Genomic DNA, 20,534 nt, shown 5'->3' on the forward strand with positions numbered 1-20,534 from the left:
TGTCTTGTTGTAGAGAAACACAAGTGTGTAAACAGCATCTTGTCAGGGCAGAGTAGCTAAGGAGCCCCTGCTAAGGACAGGTGAGGCACAGATCAGGGAAGAAGGGCTAACAAGGTAGGTATTCAGGGTTTTGGTTAGTTTCCCTGACAGGGGAAGCTGTGTATAACGGTGATTCAGAGAGGAACCCTAGTCAACCCATCTGGATGGTAATTCCCTCTTGGATATTTTCTGTCTTTATGGTTTCAGGGATTCACTCAGTCTGTGCTTCAGTTTCTCCACCTGTAAAGTGGAGCTAAAATCAAAACAGTGAATGAAATCATTTGGTAGCGGCTTACACAGATCTGAGAACAGAGCTCATCATTAAGTGTGTAGCACACTTTATGACATGTTATTAATACTGGATACATTTTAATGACTGTTAGTGTGAAATTTACTTTACTGAAAAGTGATTAAAGCAAGGCATGGTGGCTCATGCCTGTGATGGCAGCACCTTGAGAGGCCCAGGTGGGTGGATCATTTGAGGTCAGGAGTTCGAGACCAGCCTGGCCAACCTGGCAAAACCCCAACTCTACTAAAAATACAAAAATTAGCCAGGCGTGGTGGCGGGCACCTGGAATGCCAGGTACTCAGGAGGCTGAGGCAGGAGAATTGCTTGAATATGGGAGATGGAGGTTGCAGTGAGCTGAGGTTTTACCACTGTACTCCAGCCTGGGCGACATAGTAACACTTCATCTAATAAATAAATAAATAGTTATTAAAACAATTACTTTCCTAACAGCATAGTTAAAATTGAGCAAAACCTGAATGTTTTATAACCCTAGAGTACCTTCACTTCCACTCTCTACCCCCCAATCTGGTGTTCTTGCCTCCCTTTGTCCTGCTTTCAACTGTGCCGTTTGCAGTATCTTGTTTCTGTATCCTTGGGGAGATCTGCCTACCCAACTTGACTTACTCAGTAGCAGTTAGAGGGTCTCACCTTCATTAACACCTGACTTCTTTCTCCTCCACTGCTTCCCCTCCTCCAGCAGGCTGGGTTGGTACCTCTCCTTTGAGTACCCCTGGAAGCCTGTTTTTTTTCTTTTCTATCACATGTGACCCTGTACCATCATATTCATTTTATTCATTGTTCCTCCCCTCTCTTTGAGTTTTATTTTATTTATTTTATTTTGAGATGGAGTTTCGCTCTTGTTACCCAGGCTGGAGTGCAATGGCGCGATCTCGGCTCACTGCAACCTCCGCCTCCTAGATTCAGGCAATTCTCCTGCCTCAGCCTCCTGAGTACCTGGGATTACAGGCACGTGCCACCATGCCCACCTCATTCTTTGTATTTTTAGTAGAGATGGAGTTTTACCATGTTGACCAAGATGGTCTCGATCTCTTGACCTCGTGATCCACTCTCCTTGGCCTCCCAAAGTTCTGGTATTACAGGCTTGAGCCACTGCGCCCAGCCCGAGTTTTATTTTTTAAATAAAATGTTGGAACTGTCGTTTAGATGTGTATCCTATTCCATCAGCATGGTGCTAGGCAGTTAGGACCCAGAGTACATATGTCAAATCTGTGTCATATTCCTGAAATGCATCAAGGGAAAGGCAAAGTGCAGGGCTCACCTTAGGTACTCTGAGGCATTTGTTTACGGGAAAATGCCATCTTGTTTCAGAAGAATTTATAATGATTACAAAAACAGCAAAGCTGAGATACTCACAGCTACCAATTGATTTGATTTATTGAGTTCTGTGCTGCTAAACTTGTCTGGTGCTTTCCTTCTAAGTGATTCGCAATTGTCCTGAAAACTGGGTTTTCCAACATTCTGTTATTGCAGACATGAAAAAATGCACATCTATTTATCCATTCATTTATTGTGTGTCTTCTATTTCTTTTGACTCCTACTTTCCCCAATTCAAGTTAATCTCTCCTCAGTTCCCTCCTGCACTTGACATTTTTGCAATATTCAATTATTATACTTCCATAATCTCACTGAGCTTTTCACACATCCCCCCACCTTTCCTCTGAATGTATTTTTTTTTTCATTCTTCCCCTGGATACATTGTCTAAAAGACAAAACAAAAACAAAATACACGAACACCTTTTCCAATTCTCCAAGACAGTTTGGCCACCTCCAATGTACTGTGAGCACATCTTATACTTTCTCTGTACAAATGTTCTCTGTATTGTAATTGCCCATAGACTCATGTTTTCCCCACCTAGATAATAGCTGCAGCGGCTTTCTTTGCTATTGTATTTCTTGTACCTAGGACAGTGTCTGACATCCAGATGGTGCTTGAGATATGTGTATGTATATATGCATGTGCCCTGGGGGATAAATAGATACATATGAAGGGATGCATGAGTAAACAAGTGAGTTCCAAGGTACCTAGGATTCTGGTACCTAGGACAGTGTCTGACCTCCACAAGGTGCTTGACATATGCGTGTGTATATATGCACGTGTATGTGTGTGTGGATAAAAAGTTAACTATGAAAGGATGCGTGAGTAAACAGGTGAATTGCAAACATCGTATTCATCTCTGGAAAAGGTAAGCTACCTAAGACTCGGTTCCATTTCTTGCAGAGCTAGTATGATGTGTGGGAGGGAAACTCAGACTGGAAATAGGGTCAGAGTAAAGTGGGGAGAACTGATAAGAGAGAACTCAAAGTCAGAAGAAGGATGAAAAAGGCTGAGTGTGAGAAAGCATCTTTGGCCCCGATGGCTAAATGAAGATGGGAGATGGGAAGATGAATCCCTGCTATTAAACATCCCATTCAACCAGGAGAGCAAAGGGTCTCATGCTGAAGTTTATTGCTTCAGTTTCTAACCTTTCATAAGTGCTTACTTGGCAGCCCTTTCGAGAGTGGTATTTGATTCTGGAAGCATCTTAAAGGAGCAGCGCCCGACCTTCTACTTTCCTTTTTTTCATTTAGGCCATAAAATATATTGGTTTTGTGCATTACTGCCATGGGAGAAAAAAAATATCACATGCTAGTTTCCAAATGAAATGACATTTAATAAAGTGTACATTTAAGATATTTTTCAAGGCTGGCTTTTAAAGAGTGCACAGGTAGGGCCTTTCTTCATCAGAGACAATAGGGAGTTACAGGTGCCTTTCCCCCCACTGCGCTCCCCTCCGCCCCGCCCCGCCAGAGCCTCTCCCATAATGGTTATGAGGAAAATTTTTTAAGAGCCTCGGCCGGGCACGTTGGCTCACGCCTGTAATCCCAGCACTTTGGGAGGCCGAGGCAGGTGGATCATGAGGTCAAGAGATCGAGACCATCCTGGTCAACATGGTGAAACCCCGTCTCTACTAAAAATACAAAAATTATCTGGGCATGGTGGCGCGTGCCTATAGTCCTAGCTACTCAGGAGGCTGAGGCAGGAGAATTGCTTGAACCCAGGAGGCAGAGGTTGTGGTGAGCTGAGATCGTGCCATTGCACTCCAGTCTGGGTAACAAGAGCGAAACTCCATCTCAAAAAAAAAAAAGGCCTCATTACTTGCAGCAATAACTGAGTAAGTCTTCCGAGCACCGTTACACTCTATTTGGGGTGGTGTTTGATGAGCAAGGCTGCATCCGAAACACACAACCTATGATGGGACTCTGCCATCTTGCACGGCGGGCAGCTCTGTCTTCGGGGAAGGAGATGTGAGGAAAGCGTGGATTTGCATTTGATGATGCCTACTTAAAGGAGAGGAGGTCACTGGCCACCTTACTAATAAGATATGTATGTCACTGAGTTGACTCTCCGAGTGTCCCAGGACACCCACTTCTAACCAAAGGGTTTGGAAGTAGGCAGAGTATGGTGGTGGCACAGTTTACTAGTAATTTATAAAATGGAGGGTCTGGCGCGGTGGCTCACGCCTGTAATCCCAGCACTTTGGGAGGCCGAGGCAGGTGGATCACGAGGTCAAGAGATCGAAACCATCCTGGTCAACAAAGTGAAACCCCGTCTCTACTAAAAATACAAAAATTAGCTGGGCATGGTGGTGCACACCTGTAATCCCAGCTACACGGGAGGCTGAGGCAGGAGAATTGCTTGAACCCAGGAGGTGGAGGTTGTGGTGAGCCGAGATCGCGCCATTGTACTCCAGCCTGGGTAACAAGAGTGAAACTCCATCTCGGGGGAAAAAAAAAAGTTATAAAATGGAAAAAGGTGCATGACCCAAAAAATGAAGCAGGATATTGTCACTAGAAAATAAGCAAAGCAATGTGGGATGCTGTGCAGGAAAACATAAGCACAGCAAAAACAAACATGTCTACTACAGGGATTACCTGAAATGTCCTTTTCTTTATTCTCAAATCTCATTTTCCTTACTCGGCTTCATTTGAACGGCAGCATAGCTATTTCCGTGGCTACTATTGGGTTTTGCATTTGATACTGTCTGCAATAGGAATATGATAATGTGATGTCATTTCACATGGCACCGGTCAGTAGGCTCCCTGGTTCCTTAAATGTCAACATTGTGCTTCTGTGAGTCTGGCAAATCTTTGTAATATTTGAAGGCAGATGTTAAAAATATTAATCTCGTTATAAAATATACTTTTTATTAAGGAAAATGAATGCTGTGACTCTTACTATACATTTTTTTTTTTTTTTTTTTTTTGAGACGGAGTTTCGCTCTTGTTACCCAGGCTGGAGTGCAATGGTGTGATCTCGGCTCACCGCAACCTCTGCCTCCTGGGTTCAGGCAATTCTCCTGCCTCAGTCTCCTGAGTAGCTGGGATTACAGGCACGCGCCACCATGCTCAGCTAATTTTTTGTATTTTTAGTAGAGACGGGGTTTCATCATGTTGACCAGGATGGTCTCGATATCTTGACCTTGTGATCCACCTGCCTCGGCCTCCCAAAGTGCTGGGATTACAGGCTTGAGCCACCGCGCCCGGCCTTACTATACATTTTTAAAAACATCTATACTTCTGCAAAGTACTGATATTAAAATACTTTCTGATATATAAATGCCCTGCATGCCACAAAGGATAATTTGAAAACTATGAAAAAGCATTGAGAAGGAAGTATTGCCCTTACTCTTTTAATTGAATTTGCCATTTAGTTTTATATTTCACATGTAGATGTGTGGTCCATTTTGACTTTTTTTTGTGTCAAGTGTGAAGTTTAGGTAAAGGTGTGTGTGTATAGATATAGTTACTCTAATAATTGTTTTGGTGCATATCAGTTTTTTTAGGTTTTCTTTTTTTTTTTTAGATGGAGTTTCACTCTTGTTACCCAGGCTGTTTTGTTTATTTGTTGTGTATCCATAAATTGAAAAGCTCTTCATGCAGTTTTCTGTTCTTTCCTTTCTTTTTTTTCTTTTCTTTCTTTCTTTTTTTTTTTTTTGCTTTAAGCCATGAAACACATTTTAATGAACTCAAGAGTCCAGTCACCTATTAACATTTACCCATTTGTTTAACATTTTCATTTCCAGTGTTCTTCCATTCTTGTTGTTTCCAGTGTCCTTCAGGTATCACATTTCCTGTTTCTGGAAATTTTCCTGTAACAATTATTTTAGAGCAGGTCTGTCTGCAGGGAATTTTCTTAGTTACCTTCATATTTTACCTTCATTTCTAAATGATGCTTTCATTGGATTTAGTATTCTTAGTTGACAGTTGTTTTTTCAGTAATTAAATAATTGTGTGTTGTTTTCTTTTGATTTCTCTGGATTTTTGTCTGTTTTGTTTTCTTTGATTATTTGTGTTAAATCCACAATTATGTGAATTGTTGCACCCTTATAAGTTTGTCTCTGGCTGTTTTCAGTGTTTTAATTTCAGGTTTTACCAATTTGATTATGATATATGTGGCTGTGAATTTCATTGAGTTTAAGTCTTAGTTTCTCAAAATTCTGTGTTTATATCTTTGGTCAAATGTAGGAAGTTTTCAGCCATTTTTTCTTAAAATAGTTTTTCCGCAGTGAACCCTTTATCCTTATATTCTAGAATTTCAGTAATATGAATGTTGTACCTTTTGGTATTGTTCCACAGTCCCTGAGTTTCTTTCTTTCTTTCTTTTGTCTTCATTTTTTTTTTTTCATCTCTCTTGTTTAGATTGGGTATTTTTTAGGTATTCACATTCAATAAATTTTTCTTCTGTTGTCTTCATTTTGTGTTTGGACTCATTCAGTGAAATTAATTTAATTTAATCTGATTTAATTAATTTATTTATTTTGAGACAAAGTCTTATTCTTGTCACTCACGCTAGAGTGCAGTGGTGAGATCTTGGCTCACTGCCACCTCCCCCTCCCCGGTTCAAGTGATTCTCCTGCCTCAGCCTTCCAAGTAGCTGGGATTACAGGCGACTGCCACCATGCCTGGCTAATTTTTATATTTTTAGTAGAGATAGGGTTTCACCATGTTGGCCAGGCTGGTCTTGAATTCCTGACCTCTGGTGATCTGCCCACCTCGGCCTCCAAAAGTGCTGGGATTACAGGTGTGAGCCACTGCACCCTATCTGAGATTTTATTTTATTTTTTTGATTTAGTTATTGTTTTACAGTTGTAAAATTTCCACTTGGTTCTTTATATCTTTTGTTTCATTGCTAACACTATCTTTTTCTTTCTTTCCTTTTTTTTTTTTTGAGACGGAGGTTCACTCTTGTTACCCAGGCTGGAGTGCAATGGCACGATCTCAGCTCACCGCAGCCTCCGCCTTCTGGATTCAGGCAATTCTCCTGCCTCAGCCTCCTGAGTAGCTGGGATTACAGGCACACGCCACCATGCCCAGCTAATTTTTTGTATTTTTAGTAGAGACGGGGTTTCACCATGTTGACCAGGATGGTCTCGATCTCTTGACCTCGGGATCCACCCACCTCAGCCCCCCAAAGTGCTGGGATTACAGGTGTGAGCCACCGCATCCGGCCCTTTTTATTTCTTTTTCATTTATTTTCAGCGTATTTTTTCTTGCTCTTTCAAGCGTTTTTTTTGTTTGTTTGTTTGGTTGGTTGGTTTGGTTTTGGTTTTTTTGTTTGTTTGTTGTTCTGAGATGGACTCTCACGCTGTCACCCAGGCTGGAATACAGTAGCGCGAGGTCTGCTCACTGCTCCCTCCTTCTCCCAGGTTCAAGTGATTCTCCTGCCTCATCGTCCCTAGTAGCTGGGACTATAAGCGTGCACCTTGACACCCAGCTAATTTTTGTATTTTCAGTAGAGACGGGATTTTACCGTGTTTGTAAGGATGACCTCGATCCTTTGATTTCGTGGTTCACCTGCCTTGGCCTTCCAGAGCTGTGGGATTACAGGAGTGAGCCACTGCACCCGGCTAGGAGCAGTTTTATAACAGCTTCCTTTAAATGTCTATTTGATAATTCCACCGTCTGTGCTGTCTTGATGTTGGTGTCTGTGAATGTCTTTTCCATGCAAGTTAAGATTTTCTTGGTTCTTTGTATGTTAAGTCATTTTGGTTTGTATCCTGGATATGTTGAATATTGTGTTATGAAACTCTAGGTCTTGTTTAAATCCCATGGAAGTCACTGATATTTTTGTTTTAGCAAGCAGTCAGTCTTGTTGGGTTCAGGCTGAAAGCTCTTGCTTTTCTTCTGTGGAGTCGTTTCCAATATCAGTTATACTGGGTGTGTCCCATGTATGTATCCAACCTATGACATGGGCAGTACTGTTCCTTAGTTCAATTCTCAAAGCTTACGGAAATTTTTTAGGGTCAGATACACACATGAGCACAGAGGTGAGTGCGGGAGTTTATAGAAATACTGTATGGAGGTGATTTTCCCAAATTATTTTTTCTCCAGGAGTCTCAAAGTACTATTTGTTTTCTAGGGTTCCCCATTTTTTGTCCTCCACCCAGAAAGCTGGTGGGTTTTTGTTTGTTTTTAATGTCCCTGTTCATGTGCTTCTCATCTGAGTCTGCATTGAGCGCCAAGAGAGGAAATAAAGAAAAGCAATGGACGGTGGGCATTATTCGCTCAGCCTCCTGGGAACACAGTGGTTGATGTTAATTGTGTGCAGTTACTGCTTTGCCACTGTTGTTCATACGCGAAGACTACCCTGAGATTGCAGATCGCAACATAAGAGGATGGATAAACTTTTGAAAAGAAATAATAACAACAACAAAAGAACAATGGGGATTTCCTGTCTTCTCTGAGCATTAAGTTTCCTGTTTCTTGATTCCCAGAAGAAAACCAGGGTGCATCTCCCGGGTCTTTATTTGCCTGGGTGTCTGATTTTCAGCTCTTGGCTACCTTGTACCTCTACACCAAGGGATACCCGTGGTGGCAGGTGGTAATTAACCTCCCACCAGTGGTGTTTTTTCATCCCCTCTCTACTTGCCGCTATTTAATATTCAGCAATCTCGAGTAGCTGCTCCATGCATTCTATACAGATTACCTGGCTGCGCTCCTTTGGGGAAACAGGATGAAGTGTTTTCGCAACATCTTTTCAAGAACTGAAACTTCACCATCACTTCATTTATTTTATTGTGTTAAAATACACATAAAATAAAAATTACCATTTTCACTACTTTTAAATATATGTTGTAGTGGCATTTAAGTATATTCACAATGTTGTGCAACTATCATTACCCAGTTTGAGAACATTTTTATCACCCCAAATAGAAACCCCATACCCACTAAGCAGCCACTCGTCCTCTTTCCTTAACCTAGTCCGCTGGCAGTGATTTCTCTCCGTCTCAGCGAATTTTCCCCACTTCATTTTTTAACAGTTTGTGGAGACATAATTTAGGTAACATAAAGTCACCTATTTCAAGTGTGTAATTCAATGTGGGCCTTTTTTGTATGTTTATAGAATTGTACTACTTTCCTTTTTAATCTTTTAGAATATTTATCTCAGTCTTTTCCTCTTTAGTTTTTTCTTCTTCTTTTTTCTTCCTTTTTTTTTTTCTTTCTGAGATGGAATCTTACTCCGTTGCCAGGCTGGAGTGTGGTGGCAGGACCTCAGCTCTTTGCAGCCTCCACCTCCCGGGTTCAAGTGATTGTCCTGCCTCAGCCTCCTGAGTAGCTGGGATTACAGGCGCCCACCACCAGGCCCAACTAATTTTTGTATTTTGGGCCAGGCTGGTCTCGAACTCCTGACCTCAGGTGATCCACTTGCATTGGCCTCCCAAAGTGCTGAGATTTATAGGCATGAGCAACCACGCCTGGCCTACCTTCCTTTCATTTAATGATCTGTTATACTGTATTTTTAATACAAGATTGGAACCATAACATTGTATATTTCTGTGGTTTCTTTTCTTAAAAACTAAATGGTGTCTTTTGAGCATTTTTCATATCTCTAGGTGTAAAACCGTGTTTCTAAATGGTAGATGTTATGCCATCCTATCAGTATAATTTATTTTTAATTTTCCCATTATTATACATATTTATAATTTCTTTTTTATAAACATTGCTGTTGTTAATTGACATGGAAATAAACGTTTGTGTGTCTCTCTGCTTATTTTCTTAAGAGCTACCCTTACTGGTATTATTTCTGGGTTACAGGGCATAGAAAAGCACTAACTTATAGATTTTGGGCTCTGGTGCATACCAGGTAAAGATTCTAGTTTTTGTTTTAGAGAAAGTCAGAAGAAACTTCCTATACAAAATGCATAAAATATACATCAAAAGTTGGTTCCTAAACCTCCCTATCCCTTAGTAAATGTTTCAGAAACTTACAGTATACTGTCTGGTGCTGGAATTCGGGAGTTGTTTCATTGGTTTAAAAAAAAAAGTACTGGAAATAGGCAGAATAAAGGTGAATGCAGACCTAAATTTTATTTCAGCCTAACTATTTTGGTTCAAGGTGGAGTCCACCAGCTCCCAGACAGAATGACCATGTATCTCAAATTTCCTTGTATGTGTTACATGTGTTACTTTGTATCTGTGGCCTTAGCATGATCTTGTAATACTCCTCTACCCATCCTTCTTAACCCACTTGTATTTTCTTGTGTGGATAATAAGTTACATGGGTACTCTTAAGAAGCATCCTTGGACATTAAGTAAAACATGCGGGTAGGGCAAAGATAATCAAAGCATAGCATCTGTATCGTAATACCCCCTTTCCTATCTGATAGCAGATATCAGAAACCAATTAGGGTTTCTTCCTCTGATGGAAGGATTGACCTCAGAATTCTCCCCAGCACAGTCCTGTGGGGACTTCCTACTGTCTGATTAGAAATGGACCATAAAATGTAACCCAGTTGCCAAGGCATGCTGCTGGCCCTAAACATTGGAGAAGACACTGTGTGTTTTCCAGTGACTTATCACAAGCACGTCAAGTGGGCTTTTATGGAGGCATTCCTGCACCTGTGAGATAGGTCAAGGCAGGGTTTTAGGCAAAGTCAGGGGTTTCATGCAAGAGGGGAGCTGCCCTCATCCTGGGCAGATGCTGCTTCCCACCCATTCTCTTCCATTTCTCTCCTCATCTCGTTTCCAGTCTCTTGACTTATCCTAACTGTGCTTCTGAATCATACAATCAAACTCCAAGTGAAGCTTGGGCTATATAGACCTCAAGAAATATTAAATGCATAATTAATTAATTCTGGGTTTTCTTTGAGCTGAGTAATTAAAAGTAACTTTGTGTTTTCTTTCATGTTTTTCTGATACAGAGCAGTTCTGACTTACCCCCTTCATTTCTTTTCTTTGTAGGTTTCAAGACAACAGATGAATTGTGAAAGAGAGCAGCTAAGGGTAGGTGCACCTGCTTGTAAAATGCTTCCTGATTCTCATTTTTGTGTGATAAGGAAAATTTCCTTGTCTCTCCCAAGACACGGGTTCTAAGTAACGGGCTTCGTCTGGTAGAGTTGAAAATATTTATCCCAGCTAATTTAGTATTGATTGAGCTGGTAAATACAGTATATCTTCTTTTGAAGTGCCATTATAGTAGATATAGATTTTTTGATTTAGATTCAGCAATAAATACTTCTCTTCTGGAATTTGTTTGACATCATTGTACTCTTTTTATGTACAACACGAGGTCTAAGTAATAACAAAGGTCAAGAGGATGGCTTGCTGCCTTCCTAATGTGAATACCAGGCTCTTTGCTGAGTGGCTAAAATGCTCTTTGGCTGTTGACTGGGGTGGGTGAGCAAGGAATATGTCAAGGGCGTTTTCTAGGAGAGTTTGCATTATCTATAGACATCTTGGTTTTGGTGACATTTGTGTATTTGGGAGAGGGAGACAAAAATTTAAACCTCATATTCTGTTTTCCTACTTAAAAGTGAAACTGTCTTAGTGTTTAGGTATTTCAGGGTAAGAAGTATTCCCTAGATGTGGAGGGAATGTTTGCTTATAAATGGAGCTTGGTGACATTGTTCTGATTTCAGAGTGTCTCGGTGGACATTCTTCTTGGTATGGGGATGGCATTTTAAGAAACACTGGGATTTCTCCCCATTTGTTTTCTTTCACGTGAGTTCATGTTTTTGGTGGATGAGATTTAAATTATAATTGGTTTTTCTTTCATGTCACTAATAGAAATGTGCCGTTTCTACTGGATAATGGGCCTTATAGCCATGTTTTCAAATTGTTACAAAAATTAGAGAAATATGCTGCTTTTAAAACTACAACAGTGGAATTTGGCTTTGGGGAACTACTGTGCCCAAAGATGGCTAATAAATAAGAATAATCTATTAAACAAGACTAATGCCTTCCTGCGCTGCCCTGTAACTTTTCAGATCATTTACCTAATGATAGTTTCATGACGGCAATAATTTGTAGAGTTGCTTCCATTTCATAGTTGCTGTTGGCATCAGGCAACAGAATCCAGGTGCATGAAACCCAGAAAGTGAGTTCAGGTTTTCTGTTTCTTTCATGCATATTTGTTTTATGTACTATCTCAGCACAGCCCTCTCTCTATTAACCCCTCATCTCTACTCACTTTCCTCCCAAATACCTGCGCCAGCATTAGTTGTGACCCTTTTCTTCGTGAAACAGCCTTCAAGATGTTTTAAGCTTTTCTGAACTCTCTTATTGCTTTTTTTCCTGCAGTCAGAATTACTGGTTCATCCTATTAAATAATGTATTACAACTTCAGATTTCTCTTCCTGTTTGGATGGGGACGATCATCGCTGGCCAGAACTAGGTCAGAGCTAGATAAAGAGAAAGAGTGCCTGATAAATTCCTGAGAATTAAGATACCATTGAAATGTCTATTGCAAATGACGCCTGCCCTGGCAAGTTAAAGACACAGTAGGTAGTGAAGTGCTTGTTTGCATTTCGAGGGATTATTTCCCATAGAGGAGTGAGTGTTACTCTCTTCTCTGTTACATCGATTCAGGGAGTGGCTTGGTATTAACAGAACAGGTCATTTAGCTGAGTCCCAGGTGTGGCTCCAGTACCTCCGCTTCTAACGTCAGGAACCACTGCTTTGTTTGCGGTTGCTTTTATACTCGTGTTTTTTGCTTTTTTTTTTTGTTGTTGTTGTTGTTTGTTTGTTTTGTTTTGTTTTGTTTTTTAATGTGAGTCTCTTTCCAAGATACTAAATCATAAAAGTTTATTTAAGGGAAAAAATACAACACTTTAAAGTTTCATTTACCTAAATTTCTATTTCTAATTACATTTTTGTTTTAATTTAATTGCATTTTAGGTTTTGGCTTACATGTGAAGAACATGCAAGACTGTTTCATAGGTACACAAATGGCAGTGTGATTTGCTGCCTTCCTCCCCATAACCTATATCTGGCATTTCTCCCCATGCTATCTCTCCCCAACTCCCTCCCTCCCCGCTGTCCCTCCCCTATTCCCCCAACAGACTCCAGGGTGTAGTTCTCCCCTCCCTGTGTCCATGTGTTCTCATTGTTCAGCACCCACCTATGAGTGAGAACATGCGGTGTTTGATTTTCTGTTCTTGTGTCAGTTTGCTGAGAATGATGGTTTCCAGGTTCATCCATGTCCGTACAAAGGACCTGAACTCATCGTTTCTGATGGCAGCATAGTATTCCATGGTACATATGTGCCACATTTTCCCTGTCCAGTCTATCGTTGATGGGCATTTTTTGCTGTCTAAATGAATTTATGTTTTGAAATGATAGAGGATGCATTTGAGTCAATGGCACACACATTTATAGGGTTCAAAATTTAAATAGTACCAAAGAGAGTGCAATGGTGTTTTTTCCTTCCCAGGTGAGTCAGGCATGCATTTCCCTCTGGGAGACCCCTAAGCACTGGTAGCAATCTCATCTGTAGATATTTTCTTCTGCCGCCTTCGTTTTTGTCCTCTGTCTTTCCATCTCTTTTTCCTCCTCTGTCCCTCTTTTCCTTTCACACTTGTGTTAGCCCTTCCACCACCTCAAAAGAAAACCTTCTTTATTAATGTGACTTTTTTTTGTGTGGGGAGATTTTTAAGGGTTACCAAAAGAAATTCATAACTGAAATGTGAATACCTGTCCATCTCAATGAAATGCATTTTCCTTAATCTCATTTTGTTTTCTTAGAAAGAGAATGGAAGAAAAATAGAAATCTATTTAGTTACCACATCGTTGAAGGGTATCTGTCTGCAAGCCACAATTAAAATGTGTCCTAGGTACAGCAATCAAAATGCATTTCAAGATTTGCTATCCAGGGTGACTGGACTGTGGCCATGTTGTCACATTTAGGGTGCTTCATTAGTGCATTCTGTTGTCAGAATTCAAGGATGCAAGTGGATAGTTGTAAAATTTATTCCTTTCCTTGGCCTCCTGGAAACAGCAAATGATGCAGAAAGATAAAGCTGCCCTTTCTGGTTTGTGTCTATTGACACTGTGTAGGAATTGTTTTTTAAATGAATGTATGCTTTTAAATGCCTTAAAGACCAGCAGCTGATCTTTCAGATCTCCTTTCTTTTTCTTATGAAGCCTCAGTTAATTTTTCCAAAACATGCTCTATGAAGTGCTTAATACCTTTAAGAGATTGAAACGTCTTTACAAGGATTCTATGATTAATTTTTGAAATTACAATGTTAAAAAAATAGGGCCAAATTGTTTATTATTTTTTAACTGCAGGACTTCTCATAGCCTTTAATGTGCAAAGGTGAAATACAAAGAGATGGAAATAATATACAACTTTTTTCTAACTCAGCTGACTACAGAACACTTTTGGTTGTAGAACATACCCTTGAAATTATATCAGTATTATAAGTTAGGATGTTATTATCTGTGAGATGTAGAAAAGCTAAGAGTTAGAGAAAAGCTAAGCATTATTTAAAACAATAACTAACTCTTCAGCTTGCAGTTCCAGGGTTGATTGAGAGATTTCTTTGTATCATTGCAGTGGTTTGAATCCCTGTGCTTCCCTTGGGCTTTCTTTCCTTCTTCCAAGATGGCGGCCATCTACCCCATTTCCGGTCCTCACAGGGCAACATGCTCATCAGAAGGAGGGAGAAGAGGAGCTTCTCCTTCATAGCTCTTGCATTTTACTGGGGGAAAATTATTCCCAGAATCCTTCACTGCAGCCATTCTCTTAGATCTCGTTGGCCAGTCTCTACATCAATCACTGGCAAGGTGAACTGGAACCTCAGCAATTGGCTGCAGCAGTTATGACTCATTTCCAGGATTAGGCACATTGTTACCTGAACAAAAACAGGATTTACTTAAACTGGAAGAAGCAGAGAATGTGCTCCAGTGTAGTCACCCAGAGGAGTCGGCCACAAAAGGAATCCACTCTGTCAGGGTGCTGGTTTTCTGCCAGTACCTTTCGTTACTCCCTTTTATCCCACATCTATGGGCTCAGCAACTGTGTGAATTCTGGTTTGTGGAATTTGACACATATGCTTTCTCTGCCAGCCTTGAATCTCACAGGTCACATCTCCCATCCTAACCTACTTTTCTACTTATCTTGGCACTGTCTCTGTATTTTGCCTTGTGTAATTTGAAACTGCCCTGGATATAGTCTTTGCTCATATCCCCTCAGCATTAGATGTGGGAAGGAGGCATGGGGCATTGTGTCTTGTACCCAGCTCAGCCCAGAGATACCATCGACGAGCTTCCTGGCCCCTACCCTTCCCAGTGCAAGGACATCAGCCAGTTACTCCCAACAGTAGGGTTACCCTTCTCAGAGAACTATTGGGATTACTCATGTTTCTTAGTTGTTAAGCAAACCACACAACAGGAAACGTGTTCATTCCTCAATCCCAAGGTTTGTTAATCTAGAGAAGACTCAGTCTTCTTCTGAGCTTATAATTCATATTATTGGCTGGATTCTTGCAGTGAGATGGTCACAGGTGTTCATTGTGGAATCTGTGATAGCACTCCTGGTCCATGGGCTGTATTCGCCAGCTTGTTTCTGCATCCCCACGGGTTATGGTGATAGTTGTGCAGCGACCATAACCAGTTATCAACATTTACCTCTCCAGCATCTGAACCAACAGATGAACAAATTAACAACTAAGAGAGAAATAAATTATCCCAGGAGCCTCTTGCTTCCCTGAGCAATCTACCAGTTGGGGGAGATTGTATAGTCATAAGGTGGGAGATTCTAATGCCCACTTTTCTGAGCACTCATTAAATATTTTATTACAAAGGGATCTTTTGTGCTTGAGTGTTAGATGTTGGTTTGGGGGCTGACTAACAAGTTTAGTTAGAAAATACTATGTAGGCAAAGGCATGACTGCTGGATTCTATTCTGTGGATTCAAATACTGATCTGTGGTATGGCAAAGTGATAGTATAGTTGTCAATATACTGTAGTATGAATGGTGGTTAGGGCTGGTGAAGCACTGGTTATGGACCCAGGTTCAGATCCCAGTTAAATGCTCATATCCCCTCGGCATTAGCTGTGGGCAGCAGGCATGGGGTACTGTGCCTTAGTACCCAGCTCAGCCCAGAGATGCTGTTAATGAGCATTCCAGCCTTTCCAAGACAAGGATATCAGCTCCTTAGTGTCTCAGAGCTTGACTTTACCTATGTGTGAAATGAGAGTAGCTTTCTCATAGGATTGGTGACTGGATAAAACAACTTACTTAAAGCAGTGCAAAAAAAAAAATATGTGTCTCATAGTCAACAGGGTGAGCTACTGTTAATATAGTATTATTCCCAATAATTACTTCTCTTCCTCCTAGAAATATCAGGCATGAGAATACACACAGCATGTATCTACTGCCACTGAACTCCCCACATTTAAGACAACACAAAGGGCAGACTCTGTAGTCGATGGCATGGTGAAGTATTTAGGAGATAACAACCTCTCAGTTAAGGTTGTTTGGAATGCAAACAATAGAGACAGATTCAGACTTTCTTAAGCAGAAAAGGCATGCAACCAGGCCTCCTAAGAACCAGAGCTTAGAATGGAAAAGCTGTCTGAGCTCCCATATCTCTTGCTTATTTCCTGTCTTTGTTTCTCTTTATGGGTCCACTCTGGATTTTTCTTACGATAAAGACTCCCTCTACCTTTATGTACACCCGACACCTTCTAGCCCCTAAGGTTTATGCTACATCACTTTCCACCAATATAGGGACTGTCGGTGCATCATGGTTACAAATTCCCAGAAAAGGAGTTTGATTGGCTTAGTTTGGATCAGCTGTTCACTGTGGGCCAGTTGGATCTGTCCAGGGAAGTGGTATGAATAAACATAGTTGCCCAGGACCAGCTCTTGAGGGAAGACTTCATTATTGGGGAAAAGGAACCATTGCTAGCTGAGTAAATAATACCAAAGATGCAGGGTGCAGTGGCTCACACCTGTCATTTCAGCACTTTGGGAGGCCAAGGTGGGCAGATCACCTGAGGTCAGGAGTTCGAGACCAGCCTGGCCAACATGGGGAAACCCCATGTCTACTAAAAATACAAAAATTAGTTGGGCATGGTGGTAATGGGTGCCTGTAGTCCACGCTACTGCAGAGGATGAGGCAGGAGAACTGCTTGGTCTCAGGAGGCAGAGGCTGCAGTGAGCATAGATGCCACCGTTGCACTCTAGCCTGGGTGTCAGAGGGAGACTTGGTTTCAAAAATACAAATAAAAAACACCAAAGATATCTGCTGTGCTCTCGAAACATGGGTATCAGAGCTGAACAAAGGATCCTGGAAAATACACGTGCTACCACCAACTGCTAGCTCAGTATATCCCAAAATAAAAGACAAAGACCCAACCCTGCATCTCATTCACAGCTTTCAGGCAAACACTAAGTCTTTAAGAAAGAGGAAATCACATGGAGAGAAAGTCACTCCCCTTTCCCTTTTCTCTCAATCGTTTTTATGTCAATGAGAAGCTCCCAGTTTAAACGAAAGTATCTTTAACGGAGCTCTAACACTTTCTAAGCTTTCTTTTCAAGGGAAAGGGAGTGTGCCTCAGGCTGAAAGCCTACAGCCCCAGAGAGGCTTTTGGACTTTAAAAACATTGTTTGCAAAATATAGTAGTTAAGAATCGGGGGCCTGGAGCTAGGCCTACTGAGATAAAATCTAGACTTCGCAGTTTAGCACTTTGTAGTCCTGTAGAAGTTACTTAAATCCTCCATGTCTCAAATTCCTCACCCTTATAGTGGAGATAATCATTGCACCAATTTCATAAGTTATGTGTGTGCGCACATGCACGTGTCTTTATGTCTATTTTAGCATGCAAAAATATATGAAAATAATGAATGCACGTGAGGTTGTTAGAAAAGTGGTCTGAAATAGAAAAGGTTCTTAATTAGTGTTGGTTGTTAATGGATTTTTTTTCATTAACTTTTATATGTGACTATTGATACCGGTTTTCCATTTACAGTGGAAATACAGAATTTCCTTGGCACACATTATATTCTATGTTTCATTTATTGTTCCATTTATTTAAGTTAAAAATGAGTTGCTTTAAAGATAAATATTAGCTTCATAGTGTTACAGATTGCCCGCAGTTATGACAAGGATTGTGATACTGGAATACGAATGACTGATTTTTTTTTTTTTTTTTTAAAGAAATACTCAAATCATGGTACCGCCTTGTGAAGGAGGTTTTAGAGCAGATCTGCATTATCAATATTTAATTTGCCAGTTAGAAGCGAGTTTTTCATTTCTGCTAGATATAAGAGTGATGTGGATTGCATAATGCAAATTGCTAATGATCATCTTGGCTTAAACCCATTGCCTTCATCTGGACATCAGATAATGAAACTTCCCGACTGCCTTAGAATTGAGCTATCAGAATCAGAGAGACCTCCCCGCCACCGTGTCTCACACTTTCCGGCCGTTTGAAGCCTAACTTTTCATTCCTTAGTGGCTCCCTAGATAGCACAGAGGAAAATGTAAGGCCCCTTTCTCCCCACTCCTTGGTGAGACCTCGCAAGATTCATGTGTTCTTCTTGACTGTAATTTTAGGATGGTTCATTGTAGAAATGCCTGCTTCCATTCAGTAATTTATTCAAGAAATATTTTTTTTAGCACCAACCATATACCAATCACTGTGCTAGGCAGTATAGGTATAATATATTGAGGCCAGGCGCAGTGGCTCACGCCTATAATCCCAGCACTTTGGGAGGCCGAGTCAGGTGGATCACGAGGTCAAGAGATCGAGACCATCCTGGTCAACAAGGCAAAACTCCGTCTCTACTAAAAATACAAAAATTAGCTGGGCATGGTGGCGCACGCCTGTATTCCCAGCTACTCAGGAGGCTGAGGCAGGAAAATTGCCTGAGCTCAGGAGGCGGAGGTTGCAGCGAGCTGAGATGGCGCCATTGCACTCCAGCCTGGGTAACAAGAGCGAAACTCCGTCTCAAAAAAAAAAAAAAAAAAAAATATATATATATATATATATATAAACATACACACACTGAACCTTGCATAGTTCTTACTCTCTTATACCTCACAGGCTGATGGCAAAGACCTGCATTTGTCAAATAACCATTGACAACCATTGGCAAAAAATGTCCAATGCGGAACTGGTGAATATAAGAAACAAGAGACGCTGTGTAAAAGGGTATGAATAGAAGAAGCTTACCTGATTGACCTTCACTTACCGAATATACTAGATTAACACATACTGTCCCATCTCTTTATAAAGCATATCGGCAGATGTGCATGGCATCCTATGCAGTGACTGCTTTGTACAGGTTTACCTTTCTCTTCACCCGTTGCAGTGTCTGCTTGCCAAGAGTCAGTTGTATTTGTTCCCAGGGCTGCTTCTGCCAGCTGCACTTTTTATTGTAATTACATTATTTAGTGGAATGTTATGTAAACTGATGAAAAATGAGTGCAGTAAGAAAAAGAGCTGTTTCTATGAAAACTAAGTTAAATGCTTTGGAAATGTATGAAAACAAGATTCAAAAATTACTTTGATTAGCTGTGGGTGTGAGGACTGTAAAATATTAGTGGGAATAAAACCCTCCAAAATCTGGAAAGATTCTGCAGTCAGATTCTTTTCAGTGAGTCTTGACACTCTCGTTTCATTCTATTCAGACCCAGAATTGATACCACAGACCAGGAGTTGGCAAACTCTTTCTGAAGAAAAGCCAGATTGTGACTCTTTTGGTATTTGGAAGCCATAGGGTCTCCATTGCAACCACTCGGCACTGCCGTTTTAGCAGAAAAGCAGCCATACACAAAATGAACGATTGCAGCTATGTTTCAATAAAACTTTATTTATAAGCCCAGCCAGTGGGCCATAGTTAGCCAACCCCTGCTGGTGACTGAAATGTTAGTGAGGTGTATGTGGGAAGGATAATGAGGGATTTTTATTGGCAGAGAAATCTTAAAGAAAAGACTTTAGACTCACATCAAAGATCAACAAAGGCATGCACGTTCATATATTTTACATTAAAACAAAAGATTGAAGGAATTTCTGTATCACTTTAAAAGTGATTCTTTGCTTTAAAGTCTTCCAGCTAATTTCCTTCTCCCATTCCCAAATGAAATGGCTTTTAAAGAACAGCATAGCTACAACTAAGGTTTGAAATGCAAAATAAAATTATGCTTATTTTTATGTTCCAATCCTAATGACTCAGAACCCCATCTGTCTATAATGGAAGAACAAATTTATCCTTTTTTATTGGATCCCCCAGCAAGTAATTTCTGGGACTCCCCAAGGAGGGTGACATTTCCCTGTATACATCCTGATTCTTGTCCTATGCAAACTGTTGTTCAGCTATTCCAGAATTTTTCCCTTTCTTAAGAAAAGTCTGATAACTTCCTTCTCAGGATTGTTCTTTCCTCAGAAGCATCCCTCTGTAAGCGTGAATACCATTCTTTGCATTAACATTCCAAATGATCAGCTAAAGCCAGGCTTTAGTGATTAGCTGAGGGGTTAGCAGAAATCCTGGTAGGTGGTGACTTGTGGAGAGGACCCTCAGGGTGCACGCCTGAGATCTTCATGGTTGATGAGATTTCATGTATGTTTGTGTATGTGTTTGTGTGCAGGAAGAAATACTGGCAGATGTTTGCTTGCTTTAACGGATGATCCCACCTTTGTGATTTTCTCCAAGTACAGGGTGTTTGCCCCAAAGTAATTCTCTGCTTCTAGAAACTGCAGGAACTCAGGCAAATAATCCCGAAGGGAAGCTCTTCTACTAAAATAAGAAATTCATAAATACACTTAAAATGTTTTTAAAATGTTGGCTTCAGAAGCCCTGTTCCATACAGAGCTCTTGTGTCCTCCAGTCTTTGCAAGAACATTAATTGATGAACACAAGGAAAGCAACTTCTTGATTGATTCTGATCAAGAAATTAGCCAACTACTCACAGAT

At 40.7% G+C, this 20,534-nt stretch overlaps 1 protein-coding gene across 1 annotated transcript in view; it reads left to right on the forward strand.

Annotated features, from left to right (window-relative positions):
* RBFOX1 (RNA binding fox-1 homolog 1) overlaps nt 1-20,534 on the forward strand; it is a 2,602,982-nt gene that overhangs the window by 1,902,194 nt on the left and 680,254 nt on the right. The window contains 1 exon segment of the mRNA XM_078344605.1: nt 10,571-10,612. Within this exon segment, the coding sequence (XP_078200731.1) occupies nt 10,571-10,612 (42 nt within the window).

The sequence above is a fragment of the Callithrix jacchus genome, chromosome 12, assembly GCF_049354715.1.
Source record: "Callithrix jacchus isolate 240 chromosome 12, calJac240_pri, whole genome shotgun sequence".
Classification (NCBI taxonomy): domain Eukaryota; kingdom Metazoa; phylum Chordata; class Mammalia; order Primates; family Cebidae; genus Callithrix; species Callithrix jacchus.